General features: G+C 43.1%; 1 protein-coding gene across 1 annotated transcript in view; it reads right to left on the bottom strand.

Moving 5' to 3' along the window:
* Window positions 1-1,848: 1,848 nt before the first annotated feature.
* Window positions 1,849-20,949, bottom strand: part of LOC126252184 (uncharacterized) — a 140,180-nt gene continuing 121,079 nt past the window's right edge. The window contains exon 5 of the mRNA XM_049953055.1: window positions 1,849-2,270. Within this exon, the coding sequence (XP_049809012.1) occupies window positions 2,161-2,270 (110 nt within the window). The 3' untranslated portion in view covers window positions 1,849-2,160. The remainder of the gene's footprint in view (window positions 2,271-20,949) is intronic.

The following is a 20,949-nucleotide window of genomic DNA, read 5'->3' as shown; positions in this document are numbered from 1 at the left end:
AATGGCTCTGAGCACTATGGGACTTAACATCGGAGGTCATAAGTCCCCTAGACTACCTAAGGACATCACACATAACCATGCCTGAGGTAGGATTCGAACCTGCGACCGTAGCGGTCACGCGATTCCAAACTGTAGCGCCTAGAACCGCTTGTCCACGACGGCCGGCTCGCGTTAAGAATCACATCACTATTTACACATCTCACGCAGAGCTTTATGCTCGTTTGATATTACTGTATTCCTACAGTGAAAAATCTTAGTTTTGACACTGTCCAGCATACATGTTGGAGGACTTCAAAGTCTTACATTGGCTGAATCAAAGTATAAGGGATGTGTTGTTTTCACATTTCTTATGTAATATGTTACTATTTGAATGAAAGAGTTCCCTGGACCACATGGAGAGGGTCAACTGGGTACAGCTGTTATATATATACCCTGTGCCTCAATTTTGTATGTTTTAGCTTTTACAGTAGCACTTGATAATGGTTCAAAGACCGAAATCTTTATAGTGAAATAAATAATTTCTACAGTCAGTGGCAAATATGATTTCCTTGATAAATACTGTTAATTTCTTTGGTTAAGTTTATGGCCCTGTGAGTCTGTCACAGTTCCAGCCCATACACTGATACTGAAGCGAACCTTGTGCATCCCATTCATGATTAGTTGAGGCTCTGCACCTGCCTACATGTGCGAATTGTAGTAGTTTACTATGCTATCTCTTGTGAATCTCGCCTCATTTCTAAATAAAATACACAATAGGAATTGCAGATTTGCAGTGGGCCGTATGTTGTTTCCAGATGTATCATCATGGGAATTTTCCTTCTACTTTTGACCTATACTACCTCCTGTAGTAATATGTAACACTTTCTTAAAAAGAAAACACACTATATATTGTGGCAGAATGAATATTTAAGAATGGAGGCATACCGAGTTTCTTGCATTTTCCCAATACAAATAATTCTAGCTCAATTGTTTTGCAGCATCAATCATTGCAAAACGTAATGAATGCTTTATATAAAAAAGATTGTCTGCATTTTTTAGTGGAGTATAACCAAGGAAAAAAATTAATCCAAGAACAAAATTGACCATCTGTCATCCCAGTATATAACTGTGCATCCGTTTTGTTAAGCCTAAGTTGTCATATTTATGAATGTAGACTTTGAATAGCACATGGAACAGATTGTGGGACTAACATGCATCATCCAGAGCTTGGTCTAGATACAGCTGTTATATTCTATGACGTCACTCTGGACACACTGCTGCACAGTAAAATTCTCATAGTATTATCAATATCTCTCTTACGGTATTTACTTACATATACTACTAGTAGATAAACAGAAGGACTGATCAACATGGGGTATACATTACGTAAAACCAGTAGACAATTTTAAATAATTCCAAACCCTCAGTCCACAGCTTGTGGTCTTGTGGTAGTGCTCTCGCTTCCTGAGCATGGGGTCCCAGGTAAGAATCCTGGTGAGGACAAGGATTTTCACCTGCCCCAAGATGACTGAGTTTCTTTGTGTCGTCTTCATCATCATCATCATTCATCCCCATTACGGTTGGAGGAAGGCGACGGCAAACCACCTCCATCAGGATCTCACCTAGAATTGCGGTGCAGTTCTCCTGCATCGTTTCCCTATTCTCTGTCCAGAAGCAGGGACTTCATTTCCATTTCCAAGCCATCAGTTGCACACCAGTTTTATGGGGTGCTGTTAAAAACAAGAGCTACATCATAATTTAGCGAAATAACACTTTATTAATGCGACATATCAATATATTAGAAGGTATATCTTATATAATTAATTAATTTTGTTAATAATTTATCGATATTCGAAGTATTACATCTAATCAGGAGCACACATCAAACAAACTTGGCACAAAATTCTCACTCACAGAAGACATTTGAATCTTAAGACACATAGAGGAATGAGTATCTCTGGAAATGGACTATCAACAATACTTCGTAATGTGTACTGAAATGTTAGTGGTGGAGACTGTAGTGGTTAGTTTCACATTGTTGATAACGGCGAGGGAAATACGAGGAAGATCACGATCGTGCTTGCACAGCGGGCAGCCGCAGGTGCCGCTCGCCACCGAACACGAGTTTATTGTCACTGGAACTACTGCGCAGGCCCCACGTTTCTGGAGCGCAGAGCGCCGTCATGCGCATGCGCTGGATACACTTCGCACCAGCAGTGACGCCGCCAGCAGTGAAGTCAGCAGGACAGCTTGCAGTGGTGGCGGGCGAGCGCAACCCGCCGATCCCTGGGCTGCAACAACATTCCGAAAGAAGTTAAAAAAAGGCCTTGCCAGGGATCTGTCAGAAACAGCAACGTAACTGGAAAATATTGCTTTCAGAATATACAGGGTGTTTCAAAAATGACCGGTATATTTGAAACGGCAATAAAAACTAAACGAGCAGCGATAGAAATACACCGTTTGTTGCAATATGCTTGGGACAACAGTACATTTTCAGGCAGACAAACTTTCGAAATTACAGTAGTTACAATTTTCAACAACAGATGGCGCTGCGGTCTGGGAAACTCTATAGTACGATATTTTCCACATATCCACCATGCGTAGCAATAATATGGCGTAGTCTCTGTATGAAATTACCCGAAACCTTTGACAACGTGTCTGGCGGAATGGCTTCACATGCAAATGAGATGTACTGCTTCAGCTGTTCAATTGTTTCTGGATTCTGGCAGTACACCTGGTCTTTCAAGTGTCCCCACAGAAAGAAGTCACAGGGGTTCATGTCTGGCGAATAGGGAGGCCAATCCACGCCGCCTCCTGTATGTTTCGGATAGCCCAAAGCAATCACAAGATCATCGAAATATTCATTCAGGAAATTAAAGACGTCGGCCGTGCGATGTGGCCGGGCACCATCTTGCATAAACCACGAGGTGTTCGCAGTGTCGTCTAAGGCAGTTTGTACCGCCACAAATTCACGAACAATGTCCAGATAGCGTGATGCAGTACTCGTTTCGGATCTGAAAAATGGGCCAATGATTCCTTTGGAAGAAATGGCGGCCCAGACCAGTACTTTTTGAGGATGCAGGGACGATGGGACTGCAACATGGGGCTTTTCGGTTCCCCATATGCGCCAGTTCTGTTTATTGACGAAGCCGTCCAGGTAAAAATAAGCTTCGTCAGTAAACCAAATGCTGCCCACATGCATATTGCCGTCATCAATCCTGTGCACTATATCGTTAGCGAATGTCTCTCGTGCAGCAATGGTAGCGGCGCTGAGGCGTTGCCGCGTTTGAATTTTGTATGGATAGAGGTGTAAACTCTGGCGCATGAGACGATACGTGGACGTTGGCGTCATTTGGACCGCAGCTGCAACACGGCGAACGGAAACCCAAGGCCGCTGTTGGATCACCTGCTGCACTAGCTGCGCGTTGCCCTCTGTGGTTGCCGTACGCGGTCGCCCTACCTTTCCAGCACGTTCATCCGTCACGTTCCCAGTCCATTGAAATTTTTCAAACAGATCCTTTATTGTATTGCTTTACGGTCCTTTGGTTACATTAAACCTCCGTTGAAAACGTCGTCTTGTTGCAACAACACCGTGTTCTAGGCGGTGGAATTCCAACACCAGAAAAATCCTCTGTTCTAAGGAATAAACCATGTTGTCTACAGCACACTTGCATGTTGTGAACAGCACACGCTTACAGCAGAAAGACGACGTACAGAATGGCGCACCCACAGACTGCGTTGTCGTCTATATCTTTCACATCACTTGCAGCGCCATCTGTTGTTGAAAATTGTAACTACTGTAATTTCGAAAGTTTGTCCGCCTGAAAATGTACTGTTGTCCCAAGCATATTGCACAAACGGTGTATTTCTATCGCTGCTCGTTTAGTTTTTATTGCCGTTTCAAATATACCGGTCATTTTTGAAACACCCTGTAACAATCACGTTCATTTCAAAAGTTATCAAGTATTGAGCAATACTCTTCAAGGTTACAAACATGGGTCATTAGAATTCATACGCCACACAAAGAGAAAATGGGGAGAGTCTCACTTGGCGGGAATTGGAGAGGTAAATTCAAGTTTGGAGACTTCTTTATATTATGCAAATAATGTGTCCAATTTTGCGTGACCACGATCGGTCCCAGCGATATCGCTGGGAGGTGACTTGTGGACACTTGCCCCGTACAGGAGGTTTTGCTGAAGCAACGTGCCGCAGACAGAGCGGAGAAGTTTACGAACGTGGCACGAGGTGGAGTGGAGTACCACGATGTCAGTAGTCGTTCTGTGGCAATGCGGAGGACGTGTGACATAGGTCCACTAAGCGATCATTGCGGGCCAGATGAAACGCCTTGGTGTGGTGAGATGGAGGGTGTGAATATTCTTCTCATGTGCGGGTCGTTCTGTAGCAGCTTTGCACTGCGATGAATGTGGTGAGCTGGAATAACGGACTGTGGGGGACTGTGCTGAGGTTCCGGCTTATTAAAATTGTTGTACAGTGTCTTCACTGCAGCCGTTGAACTTTGAATGTGTGCTCCTTCTGGACATTCCAAGGTTCGAACTGATGGGTTTACTCTCACCTTAAGGCAAGTTCAGAAAGAAGCTGTTTTGGCAGCGTGGGCGTTCACTGAAGAGCCAAAGAAACTGATGCACCTGCCTAATATCGTGTAGGGCCCTCGAGAGCACTCAGAAGTGCCGCAGCGCGACGTGGTAAGGACTCGAATAGTGTCTGAAGTAGTGCTGGAGGAAACTGACACCATGAATCCTGCAGAGTACGAAGGGGTGGAGATCTCTTCTGAACAGCACGTTGTGAGGCATCCCAGATGTGCTGACTAATGTTCATGTTTTGGGAATTTGGTGGCCAGCGGAAGTGATTAAATTCAGAAGAGTGTTGAAACTTCCTGGCAGATTAAAACTGTGTGCCCGACCGAGACTCGAACTCGGGACCTTTGCCTTTCGCGGGCAAGTGCTCTACCAACTGAGCTACCGAAGCACGACTCACGCCCGGTACTCACAGCTTTACTTCTGCCAGTACCTCGTCTCCTACCTTCCAAACTTTACAGAAGCTCTCCTGCGAACCTTGCAGAACTAGCACTCCTGAAAGAAAGGATATTGCGGAGACATGGCTTAGCCACAGCCTGGGGGATGTTTCCAGAATGAGATTTTCACTCTGCAGCGGAGTGTGCGCTGATATGAAACTTCCTGGCAGATTAAAACTGTGTGCCCGACCGAGACTCGAACTCGGGACCTTTGCCTTTCGCGGGCAAGTGCTCTACCAACTGAGCTACCGAAGCACGACTCACGCCCGGTACTCACAGCTTTACTTCTGCCAGTTGGTAGAGCACTTGCCCGCGAAAGGCAAAGGTCCCGAGTTCGAGTCTCGGTCGGGCACACAGTTTTAATCTGCCAGGAAGTTTCATATCAGCGCACACTCCGCTGCAGAGTGAAAATCTCATTCCAGAAGAGTGTTCCTGGAGCCACTCTGCAGCAATTCTGGACGTGTGCGGTGTCGCATCGTTCTGCCGGAATTGCCCAAGTCCGTCGAAATGCACAATGGACATGAATGGATGCAAGTGATCAGACAGGATGCTTACGTATGTGTCACCTGTCAGAGTCGTTTCTAGACACGTATCTTTCCGACTTCCCACGCCCTGCATAATTAGCCTCCACCAACCCTGGGCTCCGAAAGCCCGTATCTATGATGTTTCGTTAAATAATTCGCTCTCTGACTCTTGTTTATGGCTCAGCTTTGAAATCTACAGCAATTTCCGGAAGGGCTGCACTTCTGTCACGTTGAACGATTCTCTTTAGTCGTTCTTGCAGGATTTTTTTCCGGCCGGAGCGATGTCGGAGATTTGACGTTTCACCGGATCCTGATATTCATAGTACACTCGTGAAACGGTCGTGCTGGATAATCCCTACTTCATCGCTACCTCGGTGATGCTGTGTCCCGGCGTTCGTTCGCCGACTATAACACCACGTTCAAACTCACTTAAATCTTGATAACCTGCCACTGTAGCCACAGTAACCGGTCTAACAATTGCGCCGGAGACTTATTGTCTTATATAGGCGTTGCCGACCTCAGTGCCGTATTCTGTCTGTTTACATATCTCTGTATTTGAATATGCGTTCCTATGCCAGTTTCATTGGCACTTCAGTGTATTTAGTGGCGAAGTTTAAATTTGTAAAAATAGTTATAACACTGTTCTGGTTCCTTGTATTATTATCCAGTGGGCACATTGTAGCAGATAATAAGTGCACATATCGAAGTTTATGTAATTCCAGTTATCTAATTTCACTTCTCTGTTTGTTGTAGAAGCCTCATTATACTCTTTGCATTGCTTACCGTGCTAGTATGGGATTGTTTCTAATTGCAGACAGCCTCTTGTCAAGGTGATGGAACGGTGCATTTTCTGGCTGCAGTTCTATAATGGTGGTACACGAATTTTTCAGGATTAAAATTTCTGACAAGGTTCTTTGCTGCTTTGTATTTCTTTAATATTACTGGAACTATTTAGCAATGATTAGAAATTTTAATTAATTCCAGTGTACTATTCTTAGATTGTTATTTATGTTTATTTTATTTTTTGTTTATTTATTTACAACATGTTCCATTACAATATTTGTAATCCTACATGTGTGTGTGTGTGTGTGTGTGTGTGTGTGTGTGTGCGTGTGACTGTGTGCGCACACACTCAGAGTGTAGTGTAATGTTTGTGTTGTATGATGATGATGATGATGATAATGAGAGAAGGGAGACGAAGCGAAAATTTTCTTCACCCAATGATTTTATTCCACCACCTGAGTTGAGGACCACCATAGCATTAGCGACCTCGGCCGCGGAGGTGGGTTATTGCTATTCCTGTGTTTTCTAAACTCTAATGTGCAGTATTACTTAAAAGATGACTGATGCTTATATCGGAATGTGTCGCTGGATGTTTGTTAACGATAAAAATTTTCAGTCAATAGCTTGAATATCTGCTAGTAATTTCGCATTACAGAGGTTCCATAAAAATTGTTTACTGTTAAGATGTCTTATGTTGTTTGATGTACAAGCAGATAAACGAAATGATCCTTCTTTATTAAGAAAAGAGGAAAGGTATCTGTAGGATATAGGCTTCTTTGATTATTTTATTGCATTTTACAGTATTGTTAATGTTACTGTGATTTGATCCACAGTGTTTACTTTAAATGAATGTTTTTATTGAGCTGAAGTTTTACTAATGTCTTTCTTAAGTACCAAGGAATGAAAGCTTTACTGTAATAAGGGCTGTGTTAATAACTCTAACATATCGAAAGAAGGTTCAGCAGCATTCAACAAAGGAAACTTATTTCCTGATGAACCTACTCAAGTGAGATAAAGGCTTTAACGGAGTTTCCGTTTCAGCAAATTCTTTCACTATCACAGTGTAATAGTTTAGTTTAGATAAGGAGAATAACTAGTAAACTTTTGTAACGATTACCAACGAGAACATTCCTTGATGGGGGGAGTAAAGTGCTGGAAGAGAAGCAAGGAAGTTTTATTTTCATCTTGTAGACAGATACAATGGACTCGACGTTTCCCATGAAGATGAAAATCCTATTCAGTACTGTAGGCCAGGGCATTGTGTTCAGAGCTATAGTTAATGGGGAATATTGTAAGGAACACTTAAAAGAGATAGCTGATAGAAAATGGTGTGAGAGTGGTCCTTGACTCAGTAGGTTGTGGAGTCATATCATATTGAAGCCGAAGTATGTTGTCATGGAAGAAATACCTCTCACAGCCGAAAACTTTGGGTCACCTGAAAAAAAGGAGTACCGCTTGCTGCATTATAAGTTGTGATTTCATTATTCGATGTATTTGCGAAATTTACAAAATTAAGATTGAAAAAGACAGATTTTTGTTTTTCAGTTAATCGAGAGATGACTTACCGAAAGACAAATCTTTCATCAACCCCAATATAGATTTGAACAGCACGATGCTTTACTAGATGCTGTTCTATTGGAGATGGGATGCCTTCGCAGTACTCCGATCTTCGAATTGACTTACCCAGCCTTTTTTAAAGGGACCAACACTTTAACATGGACTCTTACCCCTGGTACCACTCAGCATTATCCACGTTACAAAAAATTCCAGAGGTGAATCAACTGATATAAATGACAGATAACTATCCTAGGACAGGCCAGGGATCAAAATCCGAAACTTTGGGTCCATAGTCTGGCAGTGAACCACAATTATTGTGAAATATTCTGGAAATATCAGGTGAGTTATTATTCGTTTCGAATGTGAAACAGAAAAAAAATGAAAGACGAATGTAGAGAGCATCAAGAAATTTAGATCATGCATGTGTTTCTGTCAGCTAACTAATTAATAATAGAGAATTTGTAACATTTAACAATTTGAAGACAGTAAATGACTTTTATCGACATAAAAATATCCAAAAATTCACCTTGTGTGCTAAAGGAGGCAGGTCAATCATCGATTACATCCTCAAAAATTTTGAAACCACACCTTTACTACAAGATACTAGTGTGCAACGAGGGTACAGTATATGTTGTCCTTGTATCCAGCTTTGATCTATACATAGTAGATAGTCTGCCGCTCCATTCTGTATTGTTGGACGTTTTCTCCTATTTCTAGAGCAAGGGGAAACTCTCTTAACACACTGATATTCTTGTGATCTTCTGATTCGTATCCTGCCAAAGGTCTTAGAAGTCTCATTTCTGCCGCGTCATTTCCCTGTGATTGTTTTTCCACAGAGCAGCATAGGTGCAGTCCTGGTATTATAAAATTTATCTACTGTCACTTTCCCTGTTTTATTCAGGGGCATGATGTTAATCGTACCGAACACATGTAAGTCTCTTTTTAGATTTATGTCAGGATCATTATTGCGAGCATATAAGATATAACAGCGCAGGTAGTTGAAAATATCAACTTGTTCCAAAACATTACTCTCTATTATGATTTTAGTTGCAAGATGTGCTTTCCTACAAAAGTCCATACATTTTGCTTTCTGTGTAGATATGTGTACACTATATGTTTTGCCGTTATATGCAAGGACCGTACAATTTGTTGAAGGCTGTGTTCAGTGCCCTTGACTATGGTTTGGTCATATCCCGCCCCCGGTAGCTGAGTGGTCAGCGCGACAGACTGTGAATCCTAAGGGCCCGGGTTCGAGTCCCGGCTGGGTCGGAGATTTTCTCCGCTCAGGGACTGGGTATTGTGCTGTCCTAATCATCACCATTTCACCCCCATCGACGCGCAAGTCGCCGAAGTGGCGTCAAATCGAAAGACTTGCACCCGGCGAACGGTGTACCCGACTGCAGGCCCTAGTCACATGACATCGATCGATCGATAGTGGGCGACAAAGGACAACTTGTCTGACTTCTTGTGTGATTCTTCCTGCTCCTGTACTAATGACTGAGCAGTCGCATATCTTGATGTTATTAGCAGCATACAAACCCTGAACTGACCTTACTGAATGCTGAGGAATGATACACCCTCCTAAAATTTCCGATAACTTAGATCTCACCACCTGGTCGAAGGCTTTTTCATAATCCTCAAAACCTTTATATGTTGGGAGATTAAATTTTCTGTACTTTCCTAATATCCGGTTTATAGAGAAAGCACGATCTATACTAAAACCAGTTACTTCTTCTATCAGGAAAGTATCTGTTAAAGCATTTAATAATTTGGAACGTATGTTGGCATATATCTTATTTGTACAGCTTGGTATGGTTGTTATTGTCAATATGGTCTCCTTTTTCAAATATAGGTAAGACTATTAGGCTCTGCAAACTTTCTAGAATATGCCCTTTCTTCCAGCATGGATTTATAAAATTTAGAAGTATAATCTTTTTTCAATGTGCATATTTAATAAGCTCCGAATTTATTTCATCTTCTCCTGGACACTTTCTGTTCCTCGCATTACTCAAATTCTTTCAAGGAGATTGGATATAGGCTATGTGCTGTTACCATATTTTTCTTCTTTCCCTGTCCATAGGTTTTGAAAGTAGTCTAGCCATGTTCCATCAGAGATATTACTTCACTGTAGAGTATCTTTCTCCTCTTTGTGAACAAAACTTTTATTATTTTATAATCTCTTATTCGTTTTCCATGGACGTAGTACACTAAATTTCCAAGGGATGCGTGCAAAACCTGGATTTTCTCTCCTTTTAACAAATGGTACTTGCCTTTTACTTTCAGCGTGATGCTGTGAGCTTCTGGTTTTGAACTATTTTAAATAAAGATCTATCTTTCTTCTAATCAGCTTTGCGAGGTCTTCACTTCAGACAAGAAGCCTTCTTTTGTTCGTATATTTCTTCCCCTTTTTCATGCCTGTACAGCCGATTTTATTATTATATCACTAGTTTCTATCCATTCTTGATTTAGGTTATGATTTACTCGGGAAGCTTTAAACTTTTCATCATTTCTTCTTTCATATTAGTGCTTCACTCTGGAATCTTGCAGATGATGTATTCTGAAGACTTCTCCCGATGAATAACTTTTAAAGTCAACACTACACAGTTGCATTTTTAATATAGATACCAACAGGAAACGGCCTACTATACGGCATACTGTACACTCGCTGTACTTTAGTACATTGTACTGTTGTTGTTGTGGTCTTCAGTCCTGAGACTGGTTTGATGCAGCTCTCCATGCTACTGTATCCTGTGCAGGCTTCTTCATCTCCCAGTACGTACTGCAGCCTACATCCTTCTGAATCTGCTTAGTGTATTCGTCTCTTGGTCTCCCTCTACGATTTTTACCCTCCATGCTGTCCTCCAATATTAAATTGGTGATCCCTTGATGCCTCAGAACGTGTCCCACCAAACGATCCCTTCTTCTAGTCAAGTTGTGCCACAAACTCCTCTTCTCCCCAATCCTATTCAATACCTCCTCATTAGTTATGTGATCTACCCATCTAATCTTCAGCATTCTTCTGTAGCACCACATTTCGAAAGCTTCTATTCTCTTCTTGTTCAAACTATTTATCATCCATGTTTCACTTCCATACATGGCTACACTCCATACAAATACTTTCAGAAATGACTTCCTGACACTTAAATCTATACTCGATGTTAACAAATTTCTTTTCATCAGAAACGCTTTCCTTGCCATTGCCAGTCTAAATTTTATATCCTCTCTACTTCTACCATTATCAGTTATTTTGCTCCCCAAACAGCAAAACTCCTTTACTACTTTAAGTGTCTCATTTCCTAATCTAATTCCCTCAGCATCACCTGACTTAATTTGACTACAATCCATTATCCTCGTTTTGCTTTTGTTGATGTTCATCTTATATCTTCCCTTCAAGACACTGTCCATTCCGTTCAACTGCTCTTCCAAGTCCTTTGCTGTGTCTGACACAATTACAATGTCATTGGCGAACCTCAAAGTTTTTATTTCTTCTCCATGGATTTTAATACCTACTCCGAAATTTTCTTTTGTTTCCTTTACTGCTTGCTCAATATACAGATTGAATAACATCGGGGAGAGGCTACAACCCTGTCTCACTCCCTTCCCAACCACTGCTTCCCTTTCGTGTCCCTCGACTCTTATAACTGCCATCTGGTTTCTGTTCAAATTGTAAATAGCCATTCGCTCCCTGTCTTTTACCACTGCCACCTTCAGAATTTGAAGGAGAGTATTCCACTGAACATTTTCAAAAGCTTTCTCCAACCCTACAAATGCTAGAAACGTAGGTTTGCCTTTTCTTAGTCTAGCTTCTAAGATAAGTCGTAGGGTCAGTATTGCCTCACGTGTTCCCATATTTCTACGGAATCCAAACTGATCTTCCCCGAGGTCGGCGTCTACCAGTTTTTCCATTAGTCTGTAAAGAATTCGCGTTAGTATTTTCCAGCCGTGACTTATTAAACTGAAAGTTCGGTAATTTTCACATCTAAAGCTTGTAATTTGTGAGGATATAATTAATGACTGATCTGCTTTCTCTTGCACAACAGGTGAATTTGTGGACACTTTTACGTTGCAAAGTTTCTATTATTAATTAATTAAGCAAGTGGTTCAAATGAAGAGTACAAGAATAAGATGACCGAAAAGAAGATAGTGTGACCAACATTAAATTCCTTGGTTGGAGAACAGAGAAACTTGTCTAATGCGAAAAGAAACATGATGATGATGATGATGATGATGATGATCTATAGAAGATGTCATTACAAAGTACTGATACTCCAAGTGCGCGCTATTATGCAGCTACTGCAATAACAATAAAAATGTGATAATGACACACCAACTGTTTTGAATGAGAAAATATGGCTAAAACAGACTATAGGTGTACTACGACTAATGCACTGACATAATATTTCTTTTTAGTTTCATCAGTAATATCAGTCAGTAATATCCGATTACATAATATTAAAAAATTATAATGGAAAGAATCAAGCCTTGAAATAATTGTTAATATCACATTAGTTAAACATCTCTGCAAAGTTCGATGGTCATCCTTCAATTTATCAGAATGTACGCTACTGTCCATTGAAATTGAAACACTAGGAAAAATAACAGAAAAACGAAGTTTTACTTGTTGGGCGTATACAGTACAATAGTAAGAATACATGATTCAATTTGTAAATCATGTGGAACTATACAGGGTGCAATCTTTAGTAAACAGTACTTGCATGTCTTGAAAGAACAGCCACGGTTGACGATGCAGAGTTATAGAAAATACTTCGAGATTAATTCGCTGACTCTGAATTCCTTGATATCAGCTGTATTAGGCCTAGATCTACTACCCAATAGTTACATGTGAAAATGCGTGCTGGACCGGGACTCGAAATCAGATTCCCCACTTATTGCGAGCGGTCGAATTAACCACTTTGGCTATCCGCGAATCCGAGTAATGTTGCCAGAGTCAGCCGATGAATTTAGTGGATTGCAATATAAAGATGTAGACAATGTGACGCATTGCTCTTTCTGCACTCTTTGTTGACAACCACTAAATACACAAAATTTACGTAGGCTTGTAACTGCAATCCGAATAATGGCAAGGTTACAGGAATTTTAACAGAACTATTAAGTGGCCAAGTACAGAGTCCTAACTTTGGCAACTGAATGAACACCGGCTCGGAGCTGGTATGACTCGAAACGTTTGCGTATGACAGGGAAGATGCAAACGGACGCGGCCTCGCTGGTACCTGCCCGAAGTGTTCCTATGTGCCTGCCGGGGCATTGACTACTGGTGACGGTGACACACTTGCTTCGCCCTGCCACTGCTGGCTCTGGATACGACCGTGGCGGATCGTACGTGCACGCTGCCACACATATGGAAATCTGGGTTAGTCCAGGGAGCATGCATGGGTAGCTGAAGTTGTTAAGGTGATGTCTCGCAATAAGCGGGGAATCAGGACTGGAGTCCCGGTCGAGCACAGCAATACGTCGCTATTTGGTAGTAAATCTGTACCTAACACAGCTGTTCATCTACATCTACATTTACATCTACATGGATACTCTGCAAATCACATTCTCTATTATTCCAATCTCGTATAGCTCGCGGAAAGAATGAACACCTGTATCTTTCCATACGAGCTCTGATATCCCTTATTTTATCTTTGTGATCGTTCCTCCCTATGTAAGTCGGTGCCAACAAAACATTTTCGCATTCGGAGGAGAAAGTTGGTGATTGGAATTTCGTGAGAAGGTTCCGTCACAGCGAAAAACGCCTTTCTTTTAATGATGTACATCCCAAATCCTGTATCATTTCTGTGACACTATCTTCCATATTTCGCGATAATACAAAACGTGCTGCCTTTCTTTGAACTTTTTTAGATGTACTCAGTCAGTCCTATCTGCTAAGGATCCCACACCGCGCAACAGTATTCTAAAAGAGGAGACAAGCGTAGTTTAGGCAGTCTCCTTAGCAGGTCTGTTACATTTTCTAAGTGTCCTGCTAATGAAACGCAGTCTTTTGTTAGCCTTCCCCACAACATTTTCTATGCGTTCCTTCCAATTTAAGTTGTTCGTAATTGTAATTCCTAGGTATTTAGTTGAATTTACGACTTTTACATTAGACTGATTTATCGTGTAACCGAAGTTTAACGCGCTCTTTTTAAGACTCACGTGGATGACCTCACACTTTTCGTTATTTAAGGTCAACTGCCACTTTTCGCATCATTTCGATATTTCTTCTAAATCGTTTTGCAGTTTGTTTTGATCTTCTGATGACTTTATTAGTCGATAAACGACAGCGTCATCTGCAAACAACCGAAGACGGCTGCTCAGATTGTCTCCTAAATCGTTTATATAGATAAGGAACAGCAAAGGTCCTATAACACTACCTTGGGGATCGCGAGAAATCGCTTCTGTTGTACTCGATGACTTTCCGTCATTTACAACGAACTATGACCTCTCAGACAGGAAATCACAGATCCAGTCACATAACTGAGACGATATTCCATAAGCACCCAATTTCACTACGAACCGCTTGTGTGGTACAGTGTCAAAAGCCTTCCGGAAATACAGAAATACGGAATCAGTCTGAAATCGCTTGTCAGTAGCACTCAGCACTTCATGTGAATAAAGAGCTAGTTCTGTTTCACAAGAACGATGTTTTCTAAACCCATGTTGACTGTGTGTCAATATACCGTGTCCTTCAAGGTAATTCATTACGTTCGAACACAATATATGTTCTAAAATCCTGCTGCATATCGACGTTAACGATATGCGCCTGTAATTTAGTGGATTCTTGTGATGAAATTCGCTGTCAGCGAATATAATTTCGAAATACTTCGTACACAGTGTTGCATCCTCTGGAAGTAATAATGCCTCTAACACAACCAGTCTTCTTGAAGCAAGGACAGCCACACTGATAAGCTAAAATACACTCCTGGAAATTGAAATAAGAACACCGTGAATTCATTGTCCCAGGAAGGGGAAACTTTATTGACACATTCCTGGGGTCAGATACATCACATGATCACACTGACAGAACCACAGGCACATAGACACAGGCAACAGAGCATGCACAATGTCGGCACTAGTACAGTGTATATCCACCTTTCGCAGCAATGCAGGCTGCTATTCTCCCATGGAGACGATCGTAGAGATGCTGGATGTAGTCCTGTGGAACGGCTTGCCATGCCATTTCCACCTGGCGCCTCAGTTGGACCAGCGTTCGTGCTGGACGTGCAGACCGCGTGAGACGACGCTTCATCCAGTCCCAAACATGCTCAATGGGGGACAGATCCGGAGATCTTGCTGGCCAGGGTAGTTGACTTACACCTTCTAGAGCACGTTGGGTGGCACGGGATACATGCGGACGTGCATTGTCCTGTTGGAACAGCAAGTTCCCTTGCCGGTCTAGGAATGGTAGAACGATGGGTTCGATGACGGTTTGGATGTACTGTGCACTATTCAGTGTCCCCTCGACGATCACCAGTGGGGTACGGCCAGTGTAGGAGATCGCTCCCCACACCATGATGCCGGGTGTTGGCCCTGTGTGCCTCGGTCGTATGCAGTCCTGATTGTGGCGCTCACCTGCACGGCGCCAAACACGCATACGACCATCATTGGCACCAAGGCAGAAGCGACTCTCATCGCTGAAGACGACACGTCTCCATTCGTCCCTCCATTCACGCCTGTCGCGACACCACTGGAGGCGGGCTGCACGATGTTGGGTCGTGAGCGGAAGACGGCCTAACGGTGTGCGGGACCGTAGCCCAGCTTCATGGAGACGGTTGCGAATGGTCCTCGCCGATACCCCAGGAGCAACAGTGTCCCTAATTTGCTGGGAAGTGGCGGTGCGGTCCCCTACGGCACTGCGTAGGATCCTACGGTCTTGGCGTGCATCCGTGCGTCGCTGCGGTCCGGTCCCAGGTCGACGGGCACGTGCACCTTCCGCCGACCACTGGCGACAACATCGATGTACTGTGGAGACCTCACGCCCCACGTGTTGAGCAATTCGGCGGTACGTCCACCCGGCCTCCCGCATGCCCACTATACGCCCTCGCTCAAAGTCCGTCAACTGCACATACGGTTCACGTCCACGCTGTCGCGGCATGCTACCAGTGTTAAAGACTGCGATGGAGCTCCGTATGACACGGCAAACTGGCTGACACTGACGGCGGCGGTGCACAAATGCTGCGCAGCTAGCGCCATTCGACGGCCAACACCGCGGTTCCTGGTGTGTCCGCTGTGCCGTGCGTGTGATCATTGCTTGTACAGCCCTCTCGCAGTGTCCGGAGCAAGTATGGTGGGTCTGACGCACCGGTGTCAATATGTTCTTTTTTCCATTTCCAGGAGTGTATTACGACTATGGCCCACTGCGAGACTGAATGCCGCCTGGTGGCGTTGTGGGTATATGACTCGGTGAGGAAAGTAGAAGGTAACTCAAACGAATGGGAAATTTTGGAACTTATTTTGGCAACGCTACGAGATGGGTGACGCCCAATGACATATAGAATGCTGCTCATACTGTCTTGCCATTCGGTAAACAAAAACACCCAGTAATGGAACGGTGTGCAGCAAGCGTTTGCGGTAAAAGCCTATTACAAGAATCGAAGTGTGGAGGCGGCGTGTCGAGAATTTCGGCGTCATCGCAAAATCGGACGGCATGTTCGCGTTCTCCCAGTGGATCCAATCAACACCTGGGTCCCTAATTTTGAAGCATCAAGTGCAAGAAGCAGTGTGCACGGAGACCCAGAACCGCTCGTAGGGGAGACAATATCGAGGTTGTGCGAAATGCTTTCGCAAGAAGGCCACAGCGCTCTGTCCGACGCCGTGCAGAGTCTCTGCAGCGGTATCATCAGCTGTTCAACTAATACGGAAAGTGGATTTAAAGTACCCTCCATACAAGCTGCAGATCGTTCAGCAACTTCAGCCTAAAGATCTGCTAAGGCGTAGACAATATGCTAAACGCATGTTAACAAAAGAGCACCGTGACAACAATTTCATTAACAACCTGTGGATGTCGGACGATGCTCACTCCAACCTCAGTGGCTTTGTCAACAAACTACTGGTCTCAACAAAATCCACATCAGATGCATGAGCGTCCATTGCACAGCGCCGTGTCATCAAGTGGCGTCAAAAGTCCAAATGGTTCAAATAGCTCTGAACACTATGGGTCTTAACATTTGAGGTCATCAGTTCCCTAGAACTGAGAACTACTTAAACTTAACTAACCTAAGGACATCACACACATCCATGCCCGAGGCAGGATTCGAACCTGTCACCGTAGCGGTCACATGGCTCCAGACTGAAGCGCCGAGAACCGCTCGGCCACAACGGCCGGCGTCAAAAATGCCTAATTTTTTGAAGATGATGATGTGTGCGCAACCACTGCAACGTCTGTTCGGAACGTTGCCATGATGGAAATTTTTGTTCCTCATGAATTGACCCATCTTCCTGCCAGCAGTTGGTTTCAACATGACGTAGCACGGTACATACGGCAAATGTATCGCTGGGAGCTGTACGACGACTGTTTGGTAATCGTGTCGTTTCAAATGACGTTGGCACTACATGGACCACAAAGTCGCCTGATATGACAGCATGTGGCTTGCTTGTGGGGCCACCTTAAGAGAACGGTTTACTGTACTCGACTTCCTACCATCGAGGAACTTAACGCAGGAACACGAACAAAACCCTTCCGGATTTCTACTGAAATGTTAGCTCACGTCATGCTTAACCTTCCTATCAGGCTGTCGGATTGTGTGCTCCGAGGGGGAGCTTGTCTATCGGACGTGGTATTCATGAAAAAGCATGGTTGTGAAATCCATTAATGGGATAGCGTACTCTGTACTATACATTGACAGAAATAAATATGTGTATAGTAACTGTGCTCATACGTTAATCTCCAATCCAAAATTTCTCGTTCTTTTGAGTACATGAGCGGAGCAGAGATGAACATCGACCAAACGATATCGTCACATACAGTCTCAGTGGGCACGGATTCACTGATATTGAACAATGAATAAATGGAGGAGGAGGAGATTAGAGTTGAATGTCCCATCGACAAAAAAGTGGTTCAAATGGATCTGAGCACTGTAGCACCTAGAACCGGCCGGCACCCATTGGAAAGGAAGCTCCGATAACGGAAGGATGGGGAAGGAAATATGCCTTGCCCTTTTCACAGCAACCATTCCGGCATTTGCCTGGAACGAGTTAGAAAAATCACGGAAAACCTAAATCTGGATGACCTGATGGGGGATTTGAACCGTCGTCCTCCCGAATGCGAGACCAGTGTGAAGACCACTCGAAATATGCACCGCACCATGGATGTAGGCTAATGGTGACAGTATTATGCCGAGGGGGACATACTTCTAGGTTTCCATGGGACTTGCGGTAGTAATCTAACAATGAGGTACCACTACAGCTGTCAAGTACTTGAATCTTAAACTGACTATCTGCATCCCTTCATCCTCGATGTCTTCCAAAGCAAAGATGGCGTCTGTCACAGTCACAAGACCAGATTAGAGCCACAGCGGTCTGAGGAACATGATAGCAATTTCACGTTGATATCCTGGTCACTAAATTCACCTGATCTGAACCAAATGGAATACAGGTAGGACGCTAGAGGGTGCCGGCTCCGCCCCACAAACCACCGGCCCATAATTTACATAAATCGCGTAGCTTACACGTAGACATCTGGTACCACACACAACCTCTGCTGTACTGTGTTCCGATGGTCGACTAACACCTCGTTAAGCGGGTACCCATCAGTGTATAAGGCATGGAAAATAAGTGACAAAAAGCAATATGAGACAAAGGCTGCCAATACTATAATCTAGAACCTATCCTCCACAGCCACTCCTAGTTTACGGATAGGACATGCGCTAAATTGCAACTGAGATACATAATAATGACCGCAACTTACTCAGTAATCTCCGCAGGTCAAGCGGCAGAGATCCCCAAATTTGTTGGCGTGGCTTAACGTCAAAAGGTGATTTACGTCATCCATTCCTCTCGTGTAAGCGGTACCACGACAGCAAGTCACTTTGGTGAAAGAACTAACAGTAACGATGCCTGCGACACAACTATACTAGAATCATAAAACTCAACAACAAACAGAATACAGTATCGTCATGAACTTTTTAAGCGATTGTAACCTATACATATAACTCAGACTGTATTCCCAAGTACCATCTCATCAACAGTCATTACTACTGTACCTACGTATTGTTTAATCTTTGAGACGTAGTATAACGAGAATAGCAATTGTATTTCTTATCAAATATGTGTATTGCTACTAGTCATCACGTTCTTTTCCCTCAGTAATCTAAAACACTTGTATTGTTTTCCATTAGTTGTGTGTCAGTGAACTGTATCAGTTATGTGCTCTGTTAGTCCTGACTCAACGTACCATCCACTTGAGAACACTGCAAGAAGTCCACATGAAAATTAGGTAACAAAACAAACTAAAACAGAAAGCAAACTTTGAAGTAATTTCATCCCAGGGTTTCTTTTTCCTAAATGAGGTTTAGCCCATTGTGTAAGACATGTTTATGTTCCTAATGTAGCAGATCATTCATTGGCACAAGGGGACCCCAAATTCCTTTCTCCGATAGTTACTATAGTTTTATCAAGATCCAATCATTACTACGATAGAATGTACAGAGACGCAATCGTAACTGAAAATCCAAATAGCCTTGAGGTATTTGTGTACTTGGGATGTCTGCCTTTCACAGTAAATTTTCCTATACAGCAAGTGAAATGTGTACCAAGTTTCGTGACAGGGATTATCAAAAGTAACGCACAATAATTTTATTACCAAAAAGTTTAATAGGTAACAAAATACAAAAAAAAAAGAAATAGATTACACCTTTTACCTACTTTTCTACATAGTCATACAAAAAAAAAGAAATAGCTTACACCTTTTACCTACTTTTCTACATAGTCATCAACGTTCTCAGCACATTTTTCCCATCGTGGAACCAGTTTTAATATGATCTATTTTTAACAGTCCGTTTGGTTCGAGTATAGCTTTCACCTCCGCACCTATCGTAAGGCGTTGGCCGGCCAGGAATTTCTTCTTGGGACCCAACAGGCGAAAGTCCGATGGTGCAATGTCCTTACTGTATGGTGGATGCTGCTATATCCTCCCACACAAATTTCGCAATTTTCTCACAATCAGAAGCAGCAACAGGGTGCGAGCATTGCCATGATAAATTTTGACACCGTCAGGATTAATGCTCGTCACGAACAGCACGACGCAACCTAACCAAAATTTTAATGTGGGCTGCAGCATTCACAGTGGTCCCGTGTTCAGAAAAGCCCACAAATAACAAACCACGCATATCCCACAACATTGTCACAAGCGCTTTCCTAACAGGTTGAGTCACTTTGGATTCTTTTCGTACTGAGGAACAAGAGAGTTTTTACTTCATAGGAGCTTGCTTGGTTTCGGGCGCGTAGTAGTACGCCCATGACTCATCACCAATGACGGTTCCTTTCAGAAAGTCGTGCCCCTCTGCGGCGTAATGCATAAAGTGATCCAAGATTCTCATCATTCGATGGCCATTGAGGTTGTCTGTCAGGTTCTTGGGCACCCAGCGAGTACTAACTTTACTCAGTTTCAACGTGTCATGAACAGTATCGTACACCGCACAATAGGAAATGTTGTAGTGCTGCGATAAAGTTCGCAGTTGCACACGCCGGTCGTTCAAAATTGCTGCCCCAATGGCTTCGACATTTTGCCAGGTTTCAGCTGTTACCGGCCGCCCGGAACGTGGAGAATCATTAAGGTTCACACGGCTCTCTTGGAAGAAATTACATCACTTCGAGACATTGCTACGGCACATACAGTCTTCTCCCTACACGCCACGCATGTACGTGTCAATTTAACTCGATTTATGCCTTTTGGTCCAGAAATATCAAACAACTCTTCGCTGTTCTTCACAGGTTGTTGACGGTAACATGCGCGATATTCGTTTCGTAGTTCAGGCTTATCTCGCTAGAGATATACATGAAAACAAAATATTTTCTGTAGGTCAAACTTAACATTCCAGCTGCAATACGAGTGAAGAAAGAAACGATTGTGCTTCACTT

Source organism: Schistocerca nitens, chromosome 4 (assembly GCF_023898315.1).
Source record: "Schistocerca nitens isolate TAMUIC-IGC-003100 chromosome 4, iqSchNite1.1, whole genome shotgun sequence".
Classification (NCBI taxonomy): domain Eukaryota; kingdom Metazoa; phylum Arthropoda; class Insecta; order Orthoptera; family Acrididae; genus Schistocerca; species Schistocerca nitens.
This window is presented reverse-complemented; position numbering and strand designations above follow the sequence as displayed.